Below are 20,638 nucleotides of genomic sequence, written 5' to 3' on the forward strand. Positions count from 1 at the left end.
GCCAGATGAGCTTAACATGCTTATTAATTACCATGAAAGTACGTTCGTCGTTGAGGCAAAAAATCCATTGATAGTAACGTAGCTTTCCCGTCCTCCTCACGTGTCTTCATAGCCTGGTTGTACTTGGCCTTGTGTTTCAGCTTTAGGTGGTGGAACATGTTTTTGGTGTTGCCACCCTTTGCGCTAACAGTTCTCCTGCACATTTTGCATTGAATGTGTTTTGCTGTATGTCTGATCTTTGGTCAGCAAAACCATCTCCACATCACTGAGGTAGCTCCTCTTTCAGGCTCTAAATCCTCATGTGAGGATGAAGTTGCTGTGATTTGTTGTTTTGTACACATAGACTGTAAAAAAAAATGGACATCCGCTTGCTCGACTCTGCGTGAGATCTCCACAGAAACTGCTTCCCCTGGTGGCTGGCTGCATTATCGGTTAAAAAAATCCAGCTTTCCAGTCATTCCAGATGGGCTGTGGTCAAACTTTGAAAAATTAATACACCTCATAGAAATGTTTCCCACGTCCTCTTTTTTCTAAAAAGTTTTGTTTTCATTGGTTATACGAGGCTAAAAATGAGGCTTTACGTTACGTTTAATGATGATTGATAGATGCCGTTCTCGTGTATTTTTTTCAGGGATTGTAAAATATGTCAGGAGGTAGAGTCAAGAAGTGATTAAACTCTTGAAAGAAAAAAAATTATAATTATTTTTTTCGCCCAGCTCCACTCAGATTCTCCCAGAATCCATCATCATCTCTACTGTGCAGACTATAGCAGCTATAACTATAACTGCTACAAGGGCTGCGCCTGTGATGGGGGTATTTTGGCTTTAAAACCGTACAATGGTAAATGGCAGAGCCACACTGTCCACTCTATATACAGTCTATGTTTGTACACAGCAGGGAGAGTCATACGTCATTGCGCCTCTGCACTGTAAATATCGCAAGATTACAAATTTATATCATCTAATGCAGACACGATATAATATGGAACACCCCTGCTGTGGATGTCCTTAAATTTGAAGTTTAAGAAACGAAAACTGGATTTCTGTGAAGCAGTTCATTTCCAGTGAGAGAGATGACTTGATTTCAAACAGAACGCTTGTCAGGTTAAAGCAGAGAAATAATCTCAGTGTGAATTTGTTTTGATTGAAGTGGTATTTCTGTCTCTATGAATTTTCCGCTTTGTCTTTAATTCACATTCACAGACTGTTTAAAATGGGTGAAAAGGTCAGAGACGACAGCTACAATAACACAGAATCTCAAGCTTAGAACCTTGAACCAAATTAAAAAGGATTGTGCAGCCATTGTAGAAAATAACAACCTCCGTAGCATCTCTTTTTGTGTTCCCTCTGATGCACTTTTTCAAAGCACAGCTCGAGAGTAAAAGGCACTGTGGGGAAGAAAAGGAAATGTATCGTTAAAACTTGACACCGTACCTGTCAACAGCGATAGCCACCAGAGTGAAGACGGATGCTGACACAGAGATCCCCTGTACCATGCCGCTCATTTTGCAGACCAGGCTTCCAAAAGGCCATCCTGTTGACAGGAGAGATGCATTCAGCACATTCACAGCCAGAACAACAAGCTAAGACAAAACAGCAGCTCATGTGTGAGTTTAGACTCACTACAGAAAACTGACTCACACTCTTAGACTTGTTAGAGTAAACAGCTGGAGGGATTCACCAGAATATGACGTGTCAAGTCCTGAGGGGCTGAAACTGCTTTCTGAGAAGAACTTAATCAGAGCTTTGGGTGAGGAGAGGCAGAGGTGCTGACAGAGTGGGTGTCTAAGAGTGCCTGATGTAACATAAACACACTCTGCAAACTGTGTGTGTGACTGTGTGTGTCTGCTATCATCCACAGCTAAACTGTGAGCTTCACTCATATGCAGATGATACAAATACCTGTTTTTAATACCTATCATTTAACCACTTAACCCATTGAATGACTGCAAACAAGACTCAGAATACTGAATGTCTCAGAGTTCCATGCAGTAAAATCTGGATCAAAATGAGTTGATGATTTTTGGCCCTGATTCAGCAGGCATTCAGGCTCTGTAACAAAATAGTCCCCATGACGTTACCTGTCTGTCCCTACAGAGTAATTGAGCCAGTCATGGCATGAGCGACACTTGAAATGCTGACTCCAGAGGCGACTTTAAGCCTCCTTAATAACAACTATTGGGCATCAGACCCGTCAAACATGTGAGCTGTGCCTCTGATTAGACACACTTGTGATCATAATATCATAGACCAACATTTGGATAGTCAGTCTTCTCTTTACAGGGGGAAAACTTTGGATTTCAATACCGACTTAAATCACAGATTTAAAGTCTTTCACTGTTAAGGTCAAGTGCTAGCTGAAAGCAAACAGAGCTGTAACCATTCTTAGGCCTGGACCACACGAATATGGATATATTCCTGAACGCACATTTTCTGTTCAATTGGGCCTTTCATCCACACAAATATGGCGATTTCATCCACATAAACAAAGATTTAAACAGATAAAAAAAGTGAAGAAATAATAAATTTATCCAGTTAAGTAGATCTGTGTAGCCGGGTTAAACTGAGCTGCAGCTTCGTTTAACAACATGCACCAACACCACGCCATGACGTAAAGCGCCTAGCAACAAATCACTGTAGTAAGGGTTGCCAACAATAACAATGGCTGACATTTACCATGCTATTTCTGTGTTCTTTGCACTTTTTGCCCTCTTTACAGTTTTACAAATAAATGTAGTGTTTTTGTATTTGGTTTTTTTTTTTTGCCATCTCCTCACTCCATCGACTGTTTCTTATTCCTGTTTTTAACTGTGCATGCTAATAACATTCTTCTTCTATGGTTTTCACATTTTGCTAACCTGCCACTTATCTGCCAGGCGTAGCATTGCAGGCTTCAAAGGCTTTTATTTCCAGTTTTGCCTCTTTGTATAGACAGAGATGTTTCTGTGGTGTGGACAGAGGTTTTTTTAATTTTTTATACAAGGTCAAAGATATCCGATCAAAAAAATATCCAAATACCTGTGGTCCAGGCTTTAGTCTGACATGTCATTAATATCCTGTTTGAACAGAGAATTTGCTGTTTTTCAGGTTGATGTGTTTTTTTATTTTAATGTTATCCTGTAATTATTCATTTATTTAATTTTTTTTTTGTCATTTTATTGCTGGTAAATGCAAATTTTATGATCTCGTTACTTAAAGGCCCAACTAGGGACAAGAGTTGGAAATTAGCACTTGCTATAAACTCTCTGTGCAGCACATTGGATTCATCCTTTGTTGTGAACAAAACAGCAATGTCCTGATCAAATCAATCAATTCAAATTAAAATCCAAACCATTGAGTTCAAAAAAAGTTCACCTCCTGTACAGTGTGTGCCGGTAGTGCTGAAATTCAGGATTCAGATCCAAGCTGTTTTTTGAACCAGGCTGTAAATGGTTCTTTAATATCCGAAAGAGGCTTTTTTTTGTTGTTATTGTTTTGTTTTTGTTTTTTTGCTTGGTGTGTGGTTTCTGCAGCCAGCCTCAAGAAGTTTGTCAGTTAAAAGCAACTTTAATGTTGCCCCTTGGTCAAAAAAAATATAGGTGCAATCTGGTTTTACTGTCTTTTTTTCTGCAGCTGAAGCTAAAGCTGTGGTGATGTTGTTCATCATGATACAAGAAGTAGTATTTTTTTAGGGCTTAAAATACTCAAAAAGTAAAAAAAAAAAAAAAAAAAAGGATCTTTTTACGATCCTAGTGCAGCAACATGATATTTATAGAGGTTGATGGGTGTTGCCTAACTGGTCGCTCATCAGAGTTGGATTTTCAGCATCAAATACACATTGTTTGGCAATTTAAAAATATAGGATCCTAAACAGCTTTAAACTTTCTAAGATTTGATTCCTAACAGAAAGAAGCATAAGAAGCAAAAGGCTGCTCCAAAGATTCCTCTCATCTCTTCTCAAGGGCTTCACAGTGCTCCTTAACATAGCAGGAGACAAGTTTCTTCTGGTTTGACTGAGGAAACGTTATTTCAGACTTTTGAAATGCAGGTACATGTAAATACCAATTAAAGTTGAGCGCCTTTATGACTGTTCTTTCTCTTGTAAAGAAACTGCAGTAGCAGCGAGTTATACAACCTGTAATTTGCCACTCACTAGCATACACCATACCCCGACAAACATAACACCACAGTGTGAGCGCGGCTGCAACCGGCATGTTCAGTACTTTTCACAGCTTTAGTTATCATCATTTCTGTTCAATCCGCAGCCTCAGAAACATATGATTAAGTCTTATGCATTCTTTAAATAAAGGCTGTTTGAGGGTTTAAAGCTTTCTTGCAGCGGTTGTTGCAAGAATGATTAAATTAGGAAGTAAATCAGAGAGCTATGATGTTGCAGCGTGGGAGACCTGTCGAGTTAAGGGGGAAACTTTTGAGCTTTAAACTTGTTCTCAAGAGACTGAATGAACAGGCACAAACTTTAATCCTCAGTCTGTGAAAGTGTGAGTTAGAAAAAGCTTCCTCAGTCTCTGAGGGAGGGTTCAAAGTTAGCAAGAAATAAGTCTGGTAATTTCATCAAATCCGTCTCTGCTTGGTTTTCATATATTTAGAAATAACCCTGTGAAAGAAACTGTTAAACTACAGCTCTGAAGAAGTGAGCAGCTAACCATGTCCTCTACCGTTTCGATTTTACCTTTTTAAATATTTTAACTTCAGTTTCTTGAACCACATGAATTAAACCGCACTCCAGGTTGAAAGGCATTTTTTATTAAAAAAACAGTTTCAAGAAATCTTGTTGCACAAATGCCTTCATTCATTTTGTAAGCATATAACTCTTCAATCTGCCCTGCCATCATGTTGTAGACTCATTGATGATGTTGTAACACCTGAAAAGAACATGCTGTGGGATGTTGGTGCCTGATTATCTTGTTACATTACTGGAGAGGAATTTTGTTGACTTAACTATTAAACATTATGATCTTTAGCCAGTTGGCAATGTTGTTCTTACTCTTTGTTACCTCTGGTTAAAGCCATGTGCTATGACGCTACAAAGCTCTACCACCCTGATGTAAACAAGCACCAATGATTACATCACATTTTGGAAGTAATTTGATCTATACAGTGGGGATAAGAGCAAAGAGAAACAAACGCAAGGGCCTCTAGATGATAACCCAAGAAGAGGAGAGAAGACTTCTGGTGCTACTGGTAGTCAAATCTATCAGTTGACTGTGCAATTGCTGTGTTTAGCCCAAGGGTCAACATCCGGTTAGTAAAAATGAAGCCTATGCTGAAGTGCTAAAAGTTGCTGTTCATCGAGAATCTGCTTGAGGCTGACTGCAGACCGGAAGGCACGTACACGCCAAGCTTTAATAAACTGACTTCTACGATACTAAAAAGCATATTTACAGCATGGTTCAAAAAACGGCTTGGATCTGAAACGCTGATTTCACTATTGGCACACACACAGTACGGTGGGTGAATTTTGTTTTAACTTGGCGGTTTAGATGTTATTAGGATTGTTTGACTGTCCAATCAGAGACATAGCTCAGGTCACTTGACTGCTGGGCGCCCTGTAGCTGTTCAAAGCAAAACTCACATATCAAATGTGGCTGCATCTGCGGATTGGCTTCATTTCACGGTTTCAGAAACAGACAGGTGACATCGCAGATGCTATGTCCATGTTTAAAACAGTCTATGGTTTAGCCATGTTAAATCAATTGTGCCTAATCTTGACTGCTTAGAGCTAAAGTCTTCAACAGGGGATCTGTGACATTTTTGGTTAATTGAGCAATTATACACATATCCAAATATAAGGGGGTCCCTGCTATGTCTCTCTATCAGTAAGGTGGTGCTTAGTCTGAAAAACACTGGAGAACCCTGGCTTAAAGTGTTCTCTGATTTCAAGATGTGTTGGTAAAGACTCCAAAAATGAAATGTTACAAAAACTGGTAAGAGTATGCTGTTTAAATCTGTCCTTTTGTCTTCACTTCTTCCTAACTGTAAGGGAAGTGGAAGCCGTTTGGAATAAGCAGAGCAGTCAAGACTCAGGATCATATGGCGGCACCTCACTGGGAATCCACACCCCTCTCCAACCTACATTTATATTCCACTCATTCAGGCTTTAAACCAGGTCACTGCTTCTTTTCAGAGCATGTCCAATCAGATTACAGATGGCCAAGAGGCTGAAATGTAGAAACATCATTTCAAAGTTTTTCAGATGGAGATTGGAGTCATTTCAAACTATGAGTCAGCATTTTTCCCAATGTGATTTGCAAGTCTTGCTTTGATATTTATGTAATCTAAATGAAAAGTGGGTGCATTAAACTCAACCTCTATGACCTGACAAGCAAAGCAGAGGAAACAGCCCAGTCAATGAGATATCAGAGGCTCGGTACTTTAGGGGCTGGAGCTTAAAACAGACAATAAGAGGACACAGATTCTTAGCTTCTTAAGCCTCATTTCCACCAAGCAGTTCATTTCAGTTCGTCTCGGCATAGCATGCATTTTATGGCATTTCCACTGACCAATCCCAGGACAAATCCCCAAATAACTGAGACTAACTGTCCCACTTTTTGGGACCCTTCCGTAGACGCGCAAGACTAAACCAAACCAATCCTGGAAGGTGGAGCTACAACACTGCAGTCCCTTGATTGGTGGAAAGAATCGTTATTTTGTGTGCGACAGCAGCTGTAATTTTCCTCGCAGCTCATAGCCTTTTCTGAAACAAAACTTAATTGTGTGTTGTAACACAGAGCCACATGGAAATCACAAACAAGGTGAAATGCTGGATTTCTTCCATTGTTGCTCTTTGTTTGTTAGATTTTTTAGCGGGGTACACTGTGTTGCACTGCGATTGCGTGACGCGATTATGCAACTGATGTGGCTATCGGCTTCCATCTTAATATGGCGCCTACCATGAGGGGGCACGGTTGGCTGTGATAATGCAAACAGGATCAGTCTGAACCGAGCCAACCCGTACCAAACCGTAGTGATCTAAACCGGACTGCTTGGTGGAAATGGGGCTTTAGTGTCAGAGTCAAGCTAAAAATGTCGAATGATCCCAATATTCGGCATTTGTTTCCTTTCTAATTGTCTCTCCTTGTTACAGTGTACTGTTTCAGGTGTGCTTGTGAGTATCAAACACCTACTCAACATTTGTCTCATTTCTCTTTATAAGTTCCTGTTGTTTGTTGTCCATAAGATTTCCCTGTCATAGAGTCATAGAGTATCTCTTGTTCTGATTGTGACGGCCAGCAAGGGGCCTAACAGATATAAAAAGGACTGTGTCTCTCAGCTGATTGCATGCATTTATGGTGTTGATTGCTTGTTTAATTTTTCCTTTTTCTAAAGAGCACAACACTTAATGATACGACAGCGATAAATCAACCAGAGACATGTATGTGTGTATGTTTGGATCTACTCTCTCATCAGAGTATGATAAATTACTGGTTTCAAAAATGAAGAAACATTACGATGAGATCCCAAAGTAAGAGGTTATAAAAAGAAAGGCAGCATGGCAGCCTCAGGTGTCTCTTGTTTATATGTGATTAACCAAGGGTTGGAGAGTCTTTGTCTTTGTTGTATTAACTGGAATGATTAACGGACAACAAGCCATTTAAAAAGTCATTATAACCTAATTGCCTTTAATTTCTCCAATTTCCAAATGATCACTGTGTGTTCATTAGTCTGAATAATTCTGTAGGAATTCAAGCAGCCTCCTGTCAAAACTGAAACCTGCACTAACAATCGCAGCAGCTCGGTTCCTTTACTGAAATGTCATCCCCAGAGTAGGTGGGAAATGGTAATTACTTTGACCTAAGGCTCTGGATCATGAGCTGCCTACCAAACGCCTGTCTGGTATCACAACCCACATAATGATCCCTTGTCTGTTTTGTTCAGAAACAATAACGACTGAGGTGTTTGACTCATACTGAATCCAGTTATAAGACAGAGGAGATTAATCAGCTGCTAGAAATGTTTTAAAAGCAAGCTAGGAGTTGATTTTCTGTCTTGGAAATGGCCAAAACTTCACATTTTCTTAACCTACATTCAACAGAAAATCCAATCTAACTCCATTTCCCCATTTCCATGCAATCTTTGATGGGGAAGGATGAGGAGGAAACATCCAAGTTCTCAGTTGATGACCAATTTATTAATTATGTGTCAAGAATGTAGGGCTGCAACTATTGATTATTTTAGTAATCGATTGCTCTGACGATTAAATTCACGTTTAATGAAAGATATGTACAAAGAAACAACATATTTGAACATAGTTAAACCGACCAGATGCTACATTTATAAAGTATAATAAGTGATATGAATGTATTGTCACTTAAAGAATCATCAGTATGGGCAAAATCTCAGAAGATATATTGTTATGTTGTCAGATTAAGAACTAAGTGGGCCAAAAAGGCAAATAAATAAAAATGTGTCCTCAATCTTTTCACCTGCAGGTCAAACAGTACACCCCCTCTGCCCTACCACTATGTGTAGCAGCTAACGCTAATGCTAACGTTGGTTTAATGAACTCCTTGAGGTTTTCAAACGGGGTGACGATTTAGTAAAAAGACTGAACGAGTCCTGAAATACATACCATCCATTTCACAACATATAAAAGGAGTGAATGTGGGATTTTTTAGCTTCTCACCTCGCTGTTGAGCTCCTTCCCTCCCGTCATTGATGAGCACAACATGTTTGCTTTTTAAGTGCTGGATCATCCTGCCGTGCCATCCAAGGTCATTTTTGTCAATAACACGCTGTGTTTTTACTCAGTGTCAAATACTCCCAAACTCTGGACTTTTTTTTGGACAAACGGCTTCGGCTCTGCCATTATTTGCGTATTTACTAGTTTCCCTCACCTGCCAGCTCGGCTTATCCTCCCCCACGCTGATCTGTTTACATGTGACGCATACAGCCCCCAGCCCAGGTAATCTACACTCCAGTCAAGTAGGTGGCGGTAGTGCACCTTCAGCTAATTGCCAACCGCTAAGTAATCTGACAAAAAGGAAGGAGACAAATAAACTGAAGAGAAACTTATACAGTTATGACACAGCACAGTGCATCGATTATGGAAAAACATTGTTGACGCTTTTACTAATCAATTTTTATCAATTTCATCGATTTGTCATTGCAGCCCTGCAAGAAAGTTCACTTACGGAGTCTCTGGGTTCAGTTATGCTCCCCTGACAACATGACCTTTGACGGTTCACGAAATCTGGACCCTGTCTGTCTATCTTAAAACCCATATGTGGTCCATAACAGTGGCTATATTCAAATGCAGTCAGAAACCCTTTCATATTCGAAATAGCTATAAGCAATAACCTGGTTTCACACAGCCATGTTAACACCAATAACCCTTTTGAAAAACCAAAATGTGCTTATATCCTAGTTTCTAAAAACCCGAAAATCACCTCTGGGCTACTCCATTTCTAGCCCAAATATTTGGTCATGTATAAGCCTATCAGGCTATCCCCATCGAAAGGAACATTAATTTGTGTTCTGCAATATCTGAATATTGGTTTTTTGAGTACAGGAAATCTGCCATGCTGCTGGTGTTGTTTTTGTTGCTGCTGCTGTTGCTATGGATACAGTAAGAAGATGTGGAAATGACACGCATTGCGTCACAATGTTCTCCATGCATCAAGATGTTGTCCATGTGTCGCTGTTTTGATCAGGATACCATGTGAAAACAAATACCCACTTTGCTAGCACATGTTAAAGGGTTATTCCGAATTTTTCACAAACCTGAATACTGATCTCAACTTTTAAACGTAACCAGTGTTTTTTCATAAGAATGTAGGTATAATCATCATCGGGTGGTGTCTCTTTTCAGTGTCTGTTTTCAGACACTGAAGTATCACTACACTACACTACACTACAATATCTTTTTTTCTCTGATCTTGCAGTCACCAGTCTCTGTTTCACAGGCTGTAAATGTCAAGCACTCACACTTTCAATTAAGAGCCTTTGTGCATTAGTAAACAGAAAAGTGTATAATTGATAACATATCACTAAGTATAAGGCAGAAGCTTAACCTTATCTGTGAACCCTCAATTCCATCGTACAGGGTGATCTGTGGCCTTCCTGGATCTTTAAACCATCATTTACTGTCCATCAGTAAAGGACAGCCATGAGCACATTTTTTTGTATCAGTATTAGTAAAATATATTAAAAATAGCTAAATATTCTTTTAGTAGAAAGAAAAAAAAAGTTTCTTATACTTTTGTCGCAATCAACACTTACTTCTTGAGTAGATGATTTGAGTTATCAGCATCCAGATTTTGATTTATCTCACTTTCAGTCAGGCAAATAACCTCACAAATATTTGCATTTGACAGCAACTCCTCTGATTATTCTAAAGGTTTTTACAATCAGTCAAATTTGTAATCAGAAATGCTCTTTCCAACTCCAAAACAAACCAATCCTGTGATTGAAACTGACAGAAACACACAATCAAAAACATAATCAAAGAAAAGGGATTAGTGTTTCTTTGATGCTCTTCTTTCACAAAGAAAAGATCAAGACTGGACTGAAAGCTGAGCTGCCAGAGGGTTTCTTAAAGATGCAGTTTGTTTTAAGCTTAAAACTCCTCCAGTGTTTATAGCTATTATATGCTTTGTATGTACAATCTCCTTCTCTGGTCTTCTGGCCGCTAGAAGCAGCTTCACATAAGGAGGATATCCTTAAACTTGGGGTCAATTTTCACATTCACCCATGCACACCACATTCGTACACTCACGGCAGAGGCTGCTACTGTACATAAAGTGCCCTTCAGTTCTGCCCGATCCTTTTCATAAACAGATGGTACAACTCCAGGGGCAGTTAGGGGTTAAGTGTCCTACCCAAGGAGACTTCAACAGATGGACAGCAGGACTTGGGATCAAACCCCTGACCCAACAAATAGTAGACCAACTCTACTAATGAGACACAGCTGCTCCCATTCATGCAACAGTCGTCAGAGGTGTCCTGTTCTTTACCAAAAAAAAAAAAAAACAAAGTGATGAAGATTTGTTTAAGACCATTTGAGCTGCTTTGGAGGCTGTGCACTGAGCTGCAGTCAACTTTATATATGCTTCATGCAAACTAGGGAGGTCCCGATTCGATACATTGATCGGAATCTGTGCCAGATATGGCTATTTTTCAAGGATTGGACTGCATTGGATTTCATTATGGTATCGGGGCATGTTTTCAGCACTGTCACGCTTTACGGCTGCTGTTGCAAACATGTCTGCTGTGTGGGACTACTTCTCTTTGGAAAGCAATGGTAGTAAAACAGCATCTTACAACATTTGTAAAGTGAGTGTTCCTCAAGGAGGTACCTGCAGGGCTCAGTTTAATACAACAAATATGATTCGTCATTTACAACAGAGTCACCCAACAGAGTACAAGTTTATCAGAGAAAGGTGTTGGTATCAGAACGGTATCAGCAAAATATACCTCCCACAGGGACCACATCAGGAAAAAAACAAAGCAGAGGCTGTACTTCCTCAATCAACTCAGGTTCAACCGGCCACAGTAACTGCTCATCATGGTCTACACCTCCTGTATGTCTCCATCTCTGTTTTGTTTTCCCTTTGCCTTTAAATATGACAGGCACAAACTACAGCAATAGGTCAGGTCCCAGTATTCATAATAACTGCATCTTCCTTTACAGTCACATAACTGTATTTTCCCCTACAAGCCTTTGTATTTTGTACATTGTTTACAGAGTGGGCCAGAAAGATTTACCCATCGTAATTCACAGTTTTGTTTGCTTAGATTTTGTCCTAGAAACTTAAAATTTTGGATAGTTTCTCTTTAAGGGCAAAGCTTTTGATGTTCCTGAGTTCATTTGTTTACTCCTGATGATTGTCGAGTCTGGCATCGAAGGGTAAGCGCGACCAGATTGTGGCCTTGAAGGAGGCTGGACTGACAACAATGCAAATCATGAAAAAGCAGATGTTTGTCACAAGACTGTCTACAATGTCATGAAACTTTACAAGGAGACTGGCAATACCATCAGCAAGCCAATCTCTGGAAGAAAACGTTCAGTCCGGACCAAAAGGGTTGTTGAGATGGTGAGGAAGAGAATCCAAAGGAATCCTCGCAGGAGCATGAGGGCAACAGCAAAGGAAGTGAACATCTCAAGAACTTCACTGAGAAGAATCCTTAAAAACAGGATCTCAGACTGAAAGCACTAAAAATGCAACAAAAACAACTGATTTCAGCCGCTTCTCAGAAAAAAAAAAACGGCTAGACAGGGGGAAAATGATGCTGCAGGAGATCCAGAGTGGAGTCTCCTTTGGTCTGCATTTAGGAGGGTGTAAAAAGTGAACAGCCAGGTGAACCTTCAAATGCTTGAAGAAAAAGTGTTGCCTTGGTGTACCAACGTGTTTGGAAACCAGTTTGTCTTCACACAAGATGGTGCACCAGCTCACACATCCGATGTCACACAGGCCTGGTGCAAGCAGCACTTTCCTGTCTTCTGGGACAAGAACATGTGGCCTCCCTCAAGTCCAGACATCAATCCAATGGACTTTGTGATCTGGTCTATCCTGGAGAGGGAGGTCTCAGAGCATCTCACAGCAGTGTCACGGCTTTGAAGACAGCTCTGATAAAGTCATGGTCAAAACTTGATGCAGAGACAGTGCCAGGTCGTCTCCAGTCTATGATGAAGGCAAAGGGCGGCCATAGTGAGATGTTAAACTTTTTTTTAGTGACAGAGGATTTAGTATAGAAACTGTGTTCATTATTTGTTATGTTTGTCTGCAGGCATTTTTGGATAGTGCAGAAAAAACAATGGGTAAATCTTTCTGGCCAACCCTGTATATATCAAAAAAGACTTTTCCCAGTGAGTTACTGCAGATATTAAAATAAATACTGTTCAGATTACAAAACTCAGTCAAAGTGTTTTCATGAAAGAGACACATCTGGCTGAATCAAAAACTCTGCATTAACACAGACACTTGTAAATATGATGGAAATATAAGGACCTCTGTTAGTCTGTGCTGAAGAATTTGTGCAGTGTACGATGCAGTCACATTTCCAGTTTCCTTTGCTAAAAAACACACATGTTGAACAGATAAATGGATGATTTTGGTGGAGATTTCTGCTGTTATCTCCTCAACATAATGCTTCCTCTACATGGATCACAAACTAATGCACCAATAGGCGTGCCGTTCAGTGCACTTTGTGATGCAAACATCCCAATGGAGGATTAAATATAAGCTTTCTTTCAGACACAATGGCAGGCTGCTTGTTAGACTCTTATCAGAGCATCCAGAGGTCAACTAGAGGCTTTGCATCATGAGAATAAGAGAGAAAGAGGCATAAAATTCTCTGCAACCAATCTGAGCTTTCATTCATGACACAAACACGCAGAGGCAGGAGGATACACATGTCACTGAAATCAGTTAAAATGTCCAGAGGATGTTTGTGTCCTCTGAGAAGTCACTACATCAAAGAAAGTGAAGTCATTGCATCTTTATTTGAACCAGCACTTGACCTCCGTACAGTAAGCATCACTTTCATTTCTGCCCTGACCAAATGTCATCAGTGTCCAGCACATCACCAGGCTATCATCTAAAGGCTTCATCGTCAAGATAGTGACAGACAAGTGTTGATCTTTGCTCTGTTTCTGATTGTCTAAGAGCTTAAAGCTGCAGCCCACTCAGTCCAGTCTCTGTGACACCAACAAGCTTTTTACCTCCTTCTCTTTCCGCTCTCCAGCTCCGTGTATCTCTTTTTCACACTGTGGCCTGCTTTAACTTTCTTCAAGGCATCACTTTCTCTGTTACTCCCACTCTACTCCATCGGGAGACACTCCCCTGACTGTTGTGTTTCTGGCAGCTGAAGAGCACCGTTCATGCATTTATTTTTTATTTTCTTATACTCCTCGACTTTGTGTTCTCCCTCCCAGGATGGTCCCTCTCTGCTCTCACTCACTCCGTACAAATCATCAGCTGTCAGAAAAACCTGAGCTCTTCTATATTTGTTGGATACAATTCAACTGGTATGATCTTTGGGCTTCTTACTGCCCTCTGCACCTCCAGGAGGACACATCACATCACATGCATGGATGGACAAAGAGAATACTGCAGTGAATTTGGAGCCCAGGAGGTTGAAAATCCACAGTTCTCATGTTGTTGTTCACATTTCTTTAAACCAGTGTAAATTTCATCAACAAAGACAAATATGAAAACTACCTGTCAACGAACCTTTTTCACAGATTAAAATTGAATAAAAACTGAATAAAAAGTCAGGCATGATGACAAAGACTGTGATGAAATGTTATGGAGGGACACTTTGTCAACAAAAAATGGCGAGACTAAAAAGTTATGAAAGTAGTGGCAGAGGGTTAAAATGTATCACAGAATCTGATATCACTGTCCCTGAGCTGCCTGCTCAACTGCTCTTTGTTTTCCTCATAAACAGCCGCCCGTTACCTTGACAACACGTCTGAGCACGCGAAAGCACAGCAGTGCTTGTCAGACCATGAGAACCAGTACAAACCTTTATTATTACACAGTCTATGGTACAAACACAAAAATACAGACAGTAAGAAGAGCAAGCGTGGCGCTGAAAAGGCAAGAAATAACAGAAGAAAAGCACCAGACCCCACGTGTGCCAAACTTAGATAGTTTTTAATCAAGACGAGCTGCGGGATGAAAAAGAAACTCAGAATGAAGAGGATGAAATGGGAAAAGCAAGGTGTAAGAAAAAATATAACACTGCTGCAAACCACAGTCCAAGTTCATGTATCATTACAACATAACGCTAAATGATGTGACGCCACATAACGTAAACGTCTTTGTCTGTAGCCCCTCAGCAGCAGCAGCAGCAGCAGCAGCAGCAGTAACACAGGAGGAGAACTAATAGGAGTTTGCAGAACTTTGCACAGTTTCCAGGATGTGTTCACAACATTTAGGTTATTTACATTGTATCTGACTTAAATCTGCTAATATTTAGTTGACTGAAACTTGACTAAGACTAAAACTCTTATGGTATTTAGTCGACTAAAACAAGACTAAGACTGAAACATTTCAGATTTTCAACAAGCTGCACCTCATCCAGGGATTGTGGAGGGCTGTTAACATTCATACCCAAGCGATATGCAAACTTAATTGGAGGTAGAATAGGATGGATAACAACTTTGAGAAGTTGCCAGCTCGGCTCGGCTGTTATGGGCCACCAGATTAGGCCATTTGGAGGCGCCACAGAGATGACCAGTAAGAACCCAGCCGGAAAATTACAGAAAGTCGGCCTGACCCAAACAATTTTTGTCTCTTTTTCGGCTCCTCCAGGTTGGCCTTGTAGGCTGATAACGCTCTGCTCTCCTGGATGGTATGCAGACAGATGCTCTACCCCTCTTGCACCTTCCTCCCGTGGGCTTGCCTCTGGTCTAGGACTCTTCGAGGCCGTCTACACGGCAGCCGTGGCCCTGGCATCATCAGACGGCAGTGACATTGTTGTGTCTGGGCGGGGATGAAGTCTGTGGGCTTAAGCATACCTACACATGAAGTCACATGGCACACAAACAACCCTGGACTCAACGCCTTCTTTGGCTCTGTTACAGTTGCAGAGGGTTGATGTGTACATGCCCGAGTAAGGCTGCATGCGCGCCCCTCCATGGCTGTCAAGTGACATTTATGCAAGTCTTCAAGTTTTTGTTTGTTGCTATCAAGTGCTTATATGCTGAGGTGTTTTTATTCTATCTCAAACTACGCCCCCTGTTGGGAATAGTCTGGAATTGACTTTTTTTCCCTCTCTTCTTCCAATGTTTTTATTTCAGATCTATTACAAAGGGGTGCTGGGCAGCTGGCGGCTCCTGGTTTTATCCCATTCCTGTATCCCTGTTTTCTTATGTGTCTTGGAAGGGCTATAACTGAAATGAAATTTCCCCTCAGGGATCAATAAAGTATTCTGTTTCTGAATGACAAAAATATGACTAAAACTAAATTCTGTGTTTTTCAAAAGACTAAGACTGAATCAGAATTTCCTATCAGACTTAACACTAGTTTAAACTGTGATCTCTGTCTTGGTTTGCAGGTAACTGCGGTAGTATAACGTCAATCACAGGAAGTTTCGGCGTAGGGAGCCAGTTTGGCTGAGTTGGTAGAGCCTTCACTACAAACACAGAGGCTGCAGTGCTCTTTCCTCTGATCGCAGGATTGATTTTTAGTCCTCACAGTATTTTGTGTGAGTATTTGCTCATCTTTCTCTCTATCTCCCTTCAAATTTCTTGTCCTGCTCAATCTGTCACATCAAATAAAGGCAAAACAGCCTGAAATAACCTTAAGAAAAGATAGCCATCATAAAGCTGTCCTGACTGTGACCAGGACCTAATTTGACATATGAAACATCATGTTGTCTGCAGAATCAGAATCAGAAATACTTGGTCCCTATATCACAGTTGCCCTTATATACACAATAAACCGAGAACATTAACAGAAAAAAAGAACTTAAAACGCAGTTGTCAGGTATTCAAAGAGTGGATGTCAACAGCTTCTAGTGTGACATACAAGAGTTTAACAGCCAGAGCTAAAGATCTGATTTCCAGTCAGCTTAAACCTTTTTAAAGCTGTGGACAGTGACAGTACAGCTGGTATTATTTTGATGCAACCACGTCTCAGTAAATGACACCATTCCACATTCCCCAAACACTGCTGGACTCATGTCTGCTCATTTACTAGAAATCTCACACTGCCCATAATGAGAGAGGGAGACACATGGTAGATCCAGCTCCTTTTTCCTCCTCTGTGAGACATTCAGTGCTTAACAAAGCTATCAGTCTACCAACCAGTGTAAAGGTGTTTGCCACCATTGCCCTAAATTAACAGTTAAGATGACGACCAAAACAGTTTTTACGTGTCTGTAATGATGAATCACCTAGGATGTGCAACCTCTTTAATCCAAATTATACATTTAATGCTAAACTATAATAATTGTTGTTGTCCATGAATTCTCAAATGTGCTGTTATACAAAAAAGCAGAAAGAAGTAAAGCACATTATTATTTTTGATTAACAAATTACAGTCATTTACTTTCATCCCTGAGCAGCAGAAGAAAAACTGTAAGCCAAAAATGAATAGGAGCAATGTGCACAACTATAACTGTTATTATTGAAGAGGGATTCAAACTGAACAGCAGGTGTGGGTAGTGATTAAAAGAACACGTTCACAAAAAGGATCTGGGTCAGCACCTCTAAGTCTGAGGCCTTGGTTTTCACCCGGAGAAAGATGGACGGTCCATTTTGGGTCGCGAGGGAGTCTTTGCCAAAAATGGAGGAGTTTAGGTATCGCTGAGTCTTGTTCACAGGTGAAGGGAGAATTGAACAGGAGATTGACAGATGGATCGGGTGGTTTCAGCAGTGATGCAGATGCTACACAGGTCTGCTGTGGTAAAGAGGGAGTTGAACCAGAAGGCAATTCACCGGTCAATGTACGCTCAACACTCACTTGTGGTCACCAGCTGTGGGTAGTGTGTACAAGTGGCTGAAATGATTGTGTGACCTTTCTCCACAGGGTAGGGCGCTCGGACACCTAAGAGAGGGTCTCTCTGCATCCAGAGAAGTCAGATGAGGCAGCTTGGGCATCTTGTGAGGATGACTCCCTGAAGCCTTTCTGGTGAGATGTTTCCCACCCAGATGTTTATCTGGGAGGAGGCTCCGGGGGAAACCCAGGACATGTTTGTCTGGCCATGGAATGCATCAGTATCTCCACAGAAGAGCTGGTGGAAGAGTCTGAGTTGCATGGGCCACTGGTCATATTGTTGACCCTGCAACTGAGACCCATAGAAAGTAAAATAATGGACGTCATCTTGTTCAGATTGAAGTGAGGTTGCCACAAGAACTGCTCCCCCTGGTGGCTGGCTGCAGTATAGGTAAAAAAAATCTGGCTCTCCAGTCATTCCAGATGGGCTGTGGTCAAACTTTGAAAAATGAATACACCTCATAGAAATGTTTCTCACATCCGATTGTTGAGGTGATTTGAAGGTATTATTTGGCTGCTTTGTATTTAAGTCCTCTTTTTTCTTAAAAGTTTTGTTTTCATCAGAGATTTTACGTCACGTTAAAGGATGATTGACAGCTGCCGTTCTTGTTTATTTTCTTCAGGGATAGTAAAATATGTCAGAAGGTAGAGTCAAGAAGTGATTAGACTCTCACAAGAAGATAAAAATAACGATGTTTTTGTCACCCTGCTCCACTCAGATTCTGCCAGAATCCCTCACAGTCTCTACTGCGCAGACTCTGGCTGCAATTGCTACCAATGGCTGCGCCTGTGACGGGGGAATTTTGGGTTCAAAACCGTACAATGGTACAATGGTGAAGCCACACTGTCCACTCTATATACAGTCTATGCTCAGACCCAGATAAGCAGCAGAAGATGGGTGGATAGACTCAAATTGAGAACTCTAAACATCATTCACTAATAGTACGACAAGAGTCACTGACAGTGTTTACAAGGAACTGTTTTCAATAAAACACTTTTTGGGGGTTTCAGTTGTTTCTTTGAATAAAAAATTCTGTTGGGGACTTAAAATACAAACTTTAGCAAACAGCTTCCAGGGTGGACACCCAGCGTTCTGCTTACAGACATTCAAACTCCTCTTTACCCGCTGCAGGTTCTTCTTCTTCTTTTCAGCTCTGAGGCAGATCAAACTGACCTTAATCCTTCTGAGTAGCCTGCAGTCACTTCTTGTTACCTTCCTGTGATCTGAACCTGATCAACCCTGGCTTTTTAATGAAGTTATCCACATGTTCTCAAAGCTTTCTGGCAGAAAGAGGTTAAGAACAGCTGGTTAAAGTAAAAACACCATGTACCTGACAAAGTGGTGCAATCTGATGACGCAGGGATGGGAGCAGGTTGGCTGTTTCCATGCTGTGTGTTGCATAACATTACATCACTGTGATTTAGCAGATGCTTTTGTTGGATGCCACCTGCTGCTTGAGCTTCAATCTTAGAGCTATCAAGAGATGAACATCATCAAAGTAAGACTTTCACATGCTTTCATGCAGAGATGCTTTTGTTCTTTGGGTCAGCTCTCTGATGTCTGCTTTACATTTTCTTTCTGAACAATTTTACATCGAGTTCTTCTTTGTCAGAAATGGAAACACAGAAAGGAAAATGGAGGAAAATGGAGAGAAGAGCACTTAAATTGTTTTTCCTATCGTTAAGATTCATCTGAACATTTCCAGCACTAATGGTTCTGCTCTAAAATCTAACTTTAAAAGGTTTCCATTAGTATTAGTACATTGCATCATGTAATAGCAATCATGAAAAAATAACATAATATTTGTGTAACTTGTTTTTTCCGGAGCACAGAAGAGCCAGAGCTGTGGAAAATGTGGGATGCGCCTCTTTGATTTCTGTTTGACAGTTTCTGCACTGACAGGCTCTGGCACCCCGGGGACTTCAGACTGACACATGCTGTGTTGATTGAGTCGATGAATTAGCCGAATTAAAAGAACATCGACACACCATTTTAAGGAATTTGAATGCATTTTAATTTACTTCCCAGACAAAGGACTTGAGAAACATCAATCATTCACATCACTCAGACATTGTAATAAAGTTCATGCTGTGACAGAATTTGACCTACAACTTAAAGCATTGATTGAACAAAAGCAACAAAATGTCAAATGAATAAAACTATTTATGATAAGAAAGGCTGCAGTTCTAGAGTAAATTGATTTTTTGCCCCTTTGTTTTAAAAGTCAAGTCTATTTTCTCCCAATTGACTCAGCTACTCCGTGTGCATGTGTGTTTGTTTATTTCACTTGACAAAAAACAGCTAATGACTCCTGAAGTTTGAAGCCTCAAACTTGGTAATGTAGACTTCAGTATTAACCAAAGGTTATGATTCTGCAAAACCACACCGTAGCAGGACATACTTTTGCCTTTTTACCTTCATGTTCTATACTGAAATTTGCTCAAGCTGGTCACTTCCAAATTGGGTTGCCAGGTCAGGCAGCATGCATCCAACACAGTGCTTACAAACTAGCGATTAATTAGCATCAACATGAAAAACCTGGAGTAACTAGGAGGAAATTACAAACCAGGGGCTCAGTGGAAGAACGTGGGAAAAAGCATGAGACTGCCGCAGAAAATGGGGGTGTTGGCAGGAACGGATGTAAGCGATGGATGAATGGCTCATGCATTGGTAGGTTGCTGTCATGATGCTTTCCACTATATCAATAAGTCAGCTTGCAGACTCCATCGTTACATTGCATAGCCCTGAAGAAGCAACTACTGGTCTTAAAATGTGAATCCCATTTGAAAGTGTTAAAAACTGCAGTTCATCAAGTGTCCACTTGAGGCCGTATGCAGAAGTACAGGAAACCACATCCACACCCATTCAAAAGAGCTAATCTTTACAGCAAAAGTACTCATGTTTACAGCCTGGTTAAAAAAAACAACATACAGTTTGGGTATGAAATGCTTATTTGTCTATCTGCACACCATACAGGAGGGATTTTACACTGTCTTATTTTTATTTTTTTAAACTTTTGAGATTCGGACTAAAGGCTCTATTGTATTTTGAGGCTTTTTGTCTTTATTCAGAAGGAACAGGACAGCTTCTCTGTGTGGCACTCATGAACTAACCAACATATTTGGACATGAGGATGGTGCTGCAGAGAAACACTAAGCTATCAAAATCATTAAAATCTTACACAGTAATGATCC

At 40.6% G+C, this 20,638-nt stretch overlaps 1 protein-coding gene across 3 annotated transcripts in view; it reads right to left on the reverse strand.

Moving 5' to 3' along the window:
* The window catches only part of npffr2a (neuropeptide FF receptor 2a), a 125,297-nt gene that overhangs the window by 26,762 nt on the left and 77,897 nt on the right, over positions 1-20,638 (reverse strand). For all 3 annotated transcript variants that reach the window (XM_074670011.1, XM_074670009.1, XM_074670010.1), the window contains one exon: positions 1,434-1,533. In XM_074670011.1, the coding sequence (XP_074526112.1) occupies positions 1,434-1,533 (100 nt within the window). The remainder of the gene's footprint in view (positions 1-1,433; positions 1,534-20,638) is intronic.

Source organism: Halichoeres trimaculatus, unplaced genomic scaffold (genome assembly GCF_033239565.1).
Source record: "Halichoeres trimaculatus isolate MK-OKI-2021-1 unplaced genomic scaffold, fHalTri1.1 fHalTri1_scaffold_5, whole genome shotgun sequence".
NCBI classification, from domain to species: domain Eukaryota; kingdom Metazoa; phylum Chordata; class Actinopteri; order Labriformes; family Labridae; genus Halichoeres; species Halichoeres trimaculatus.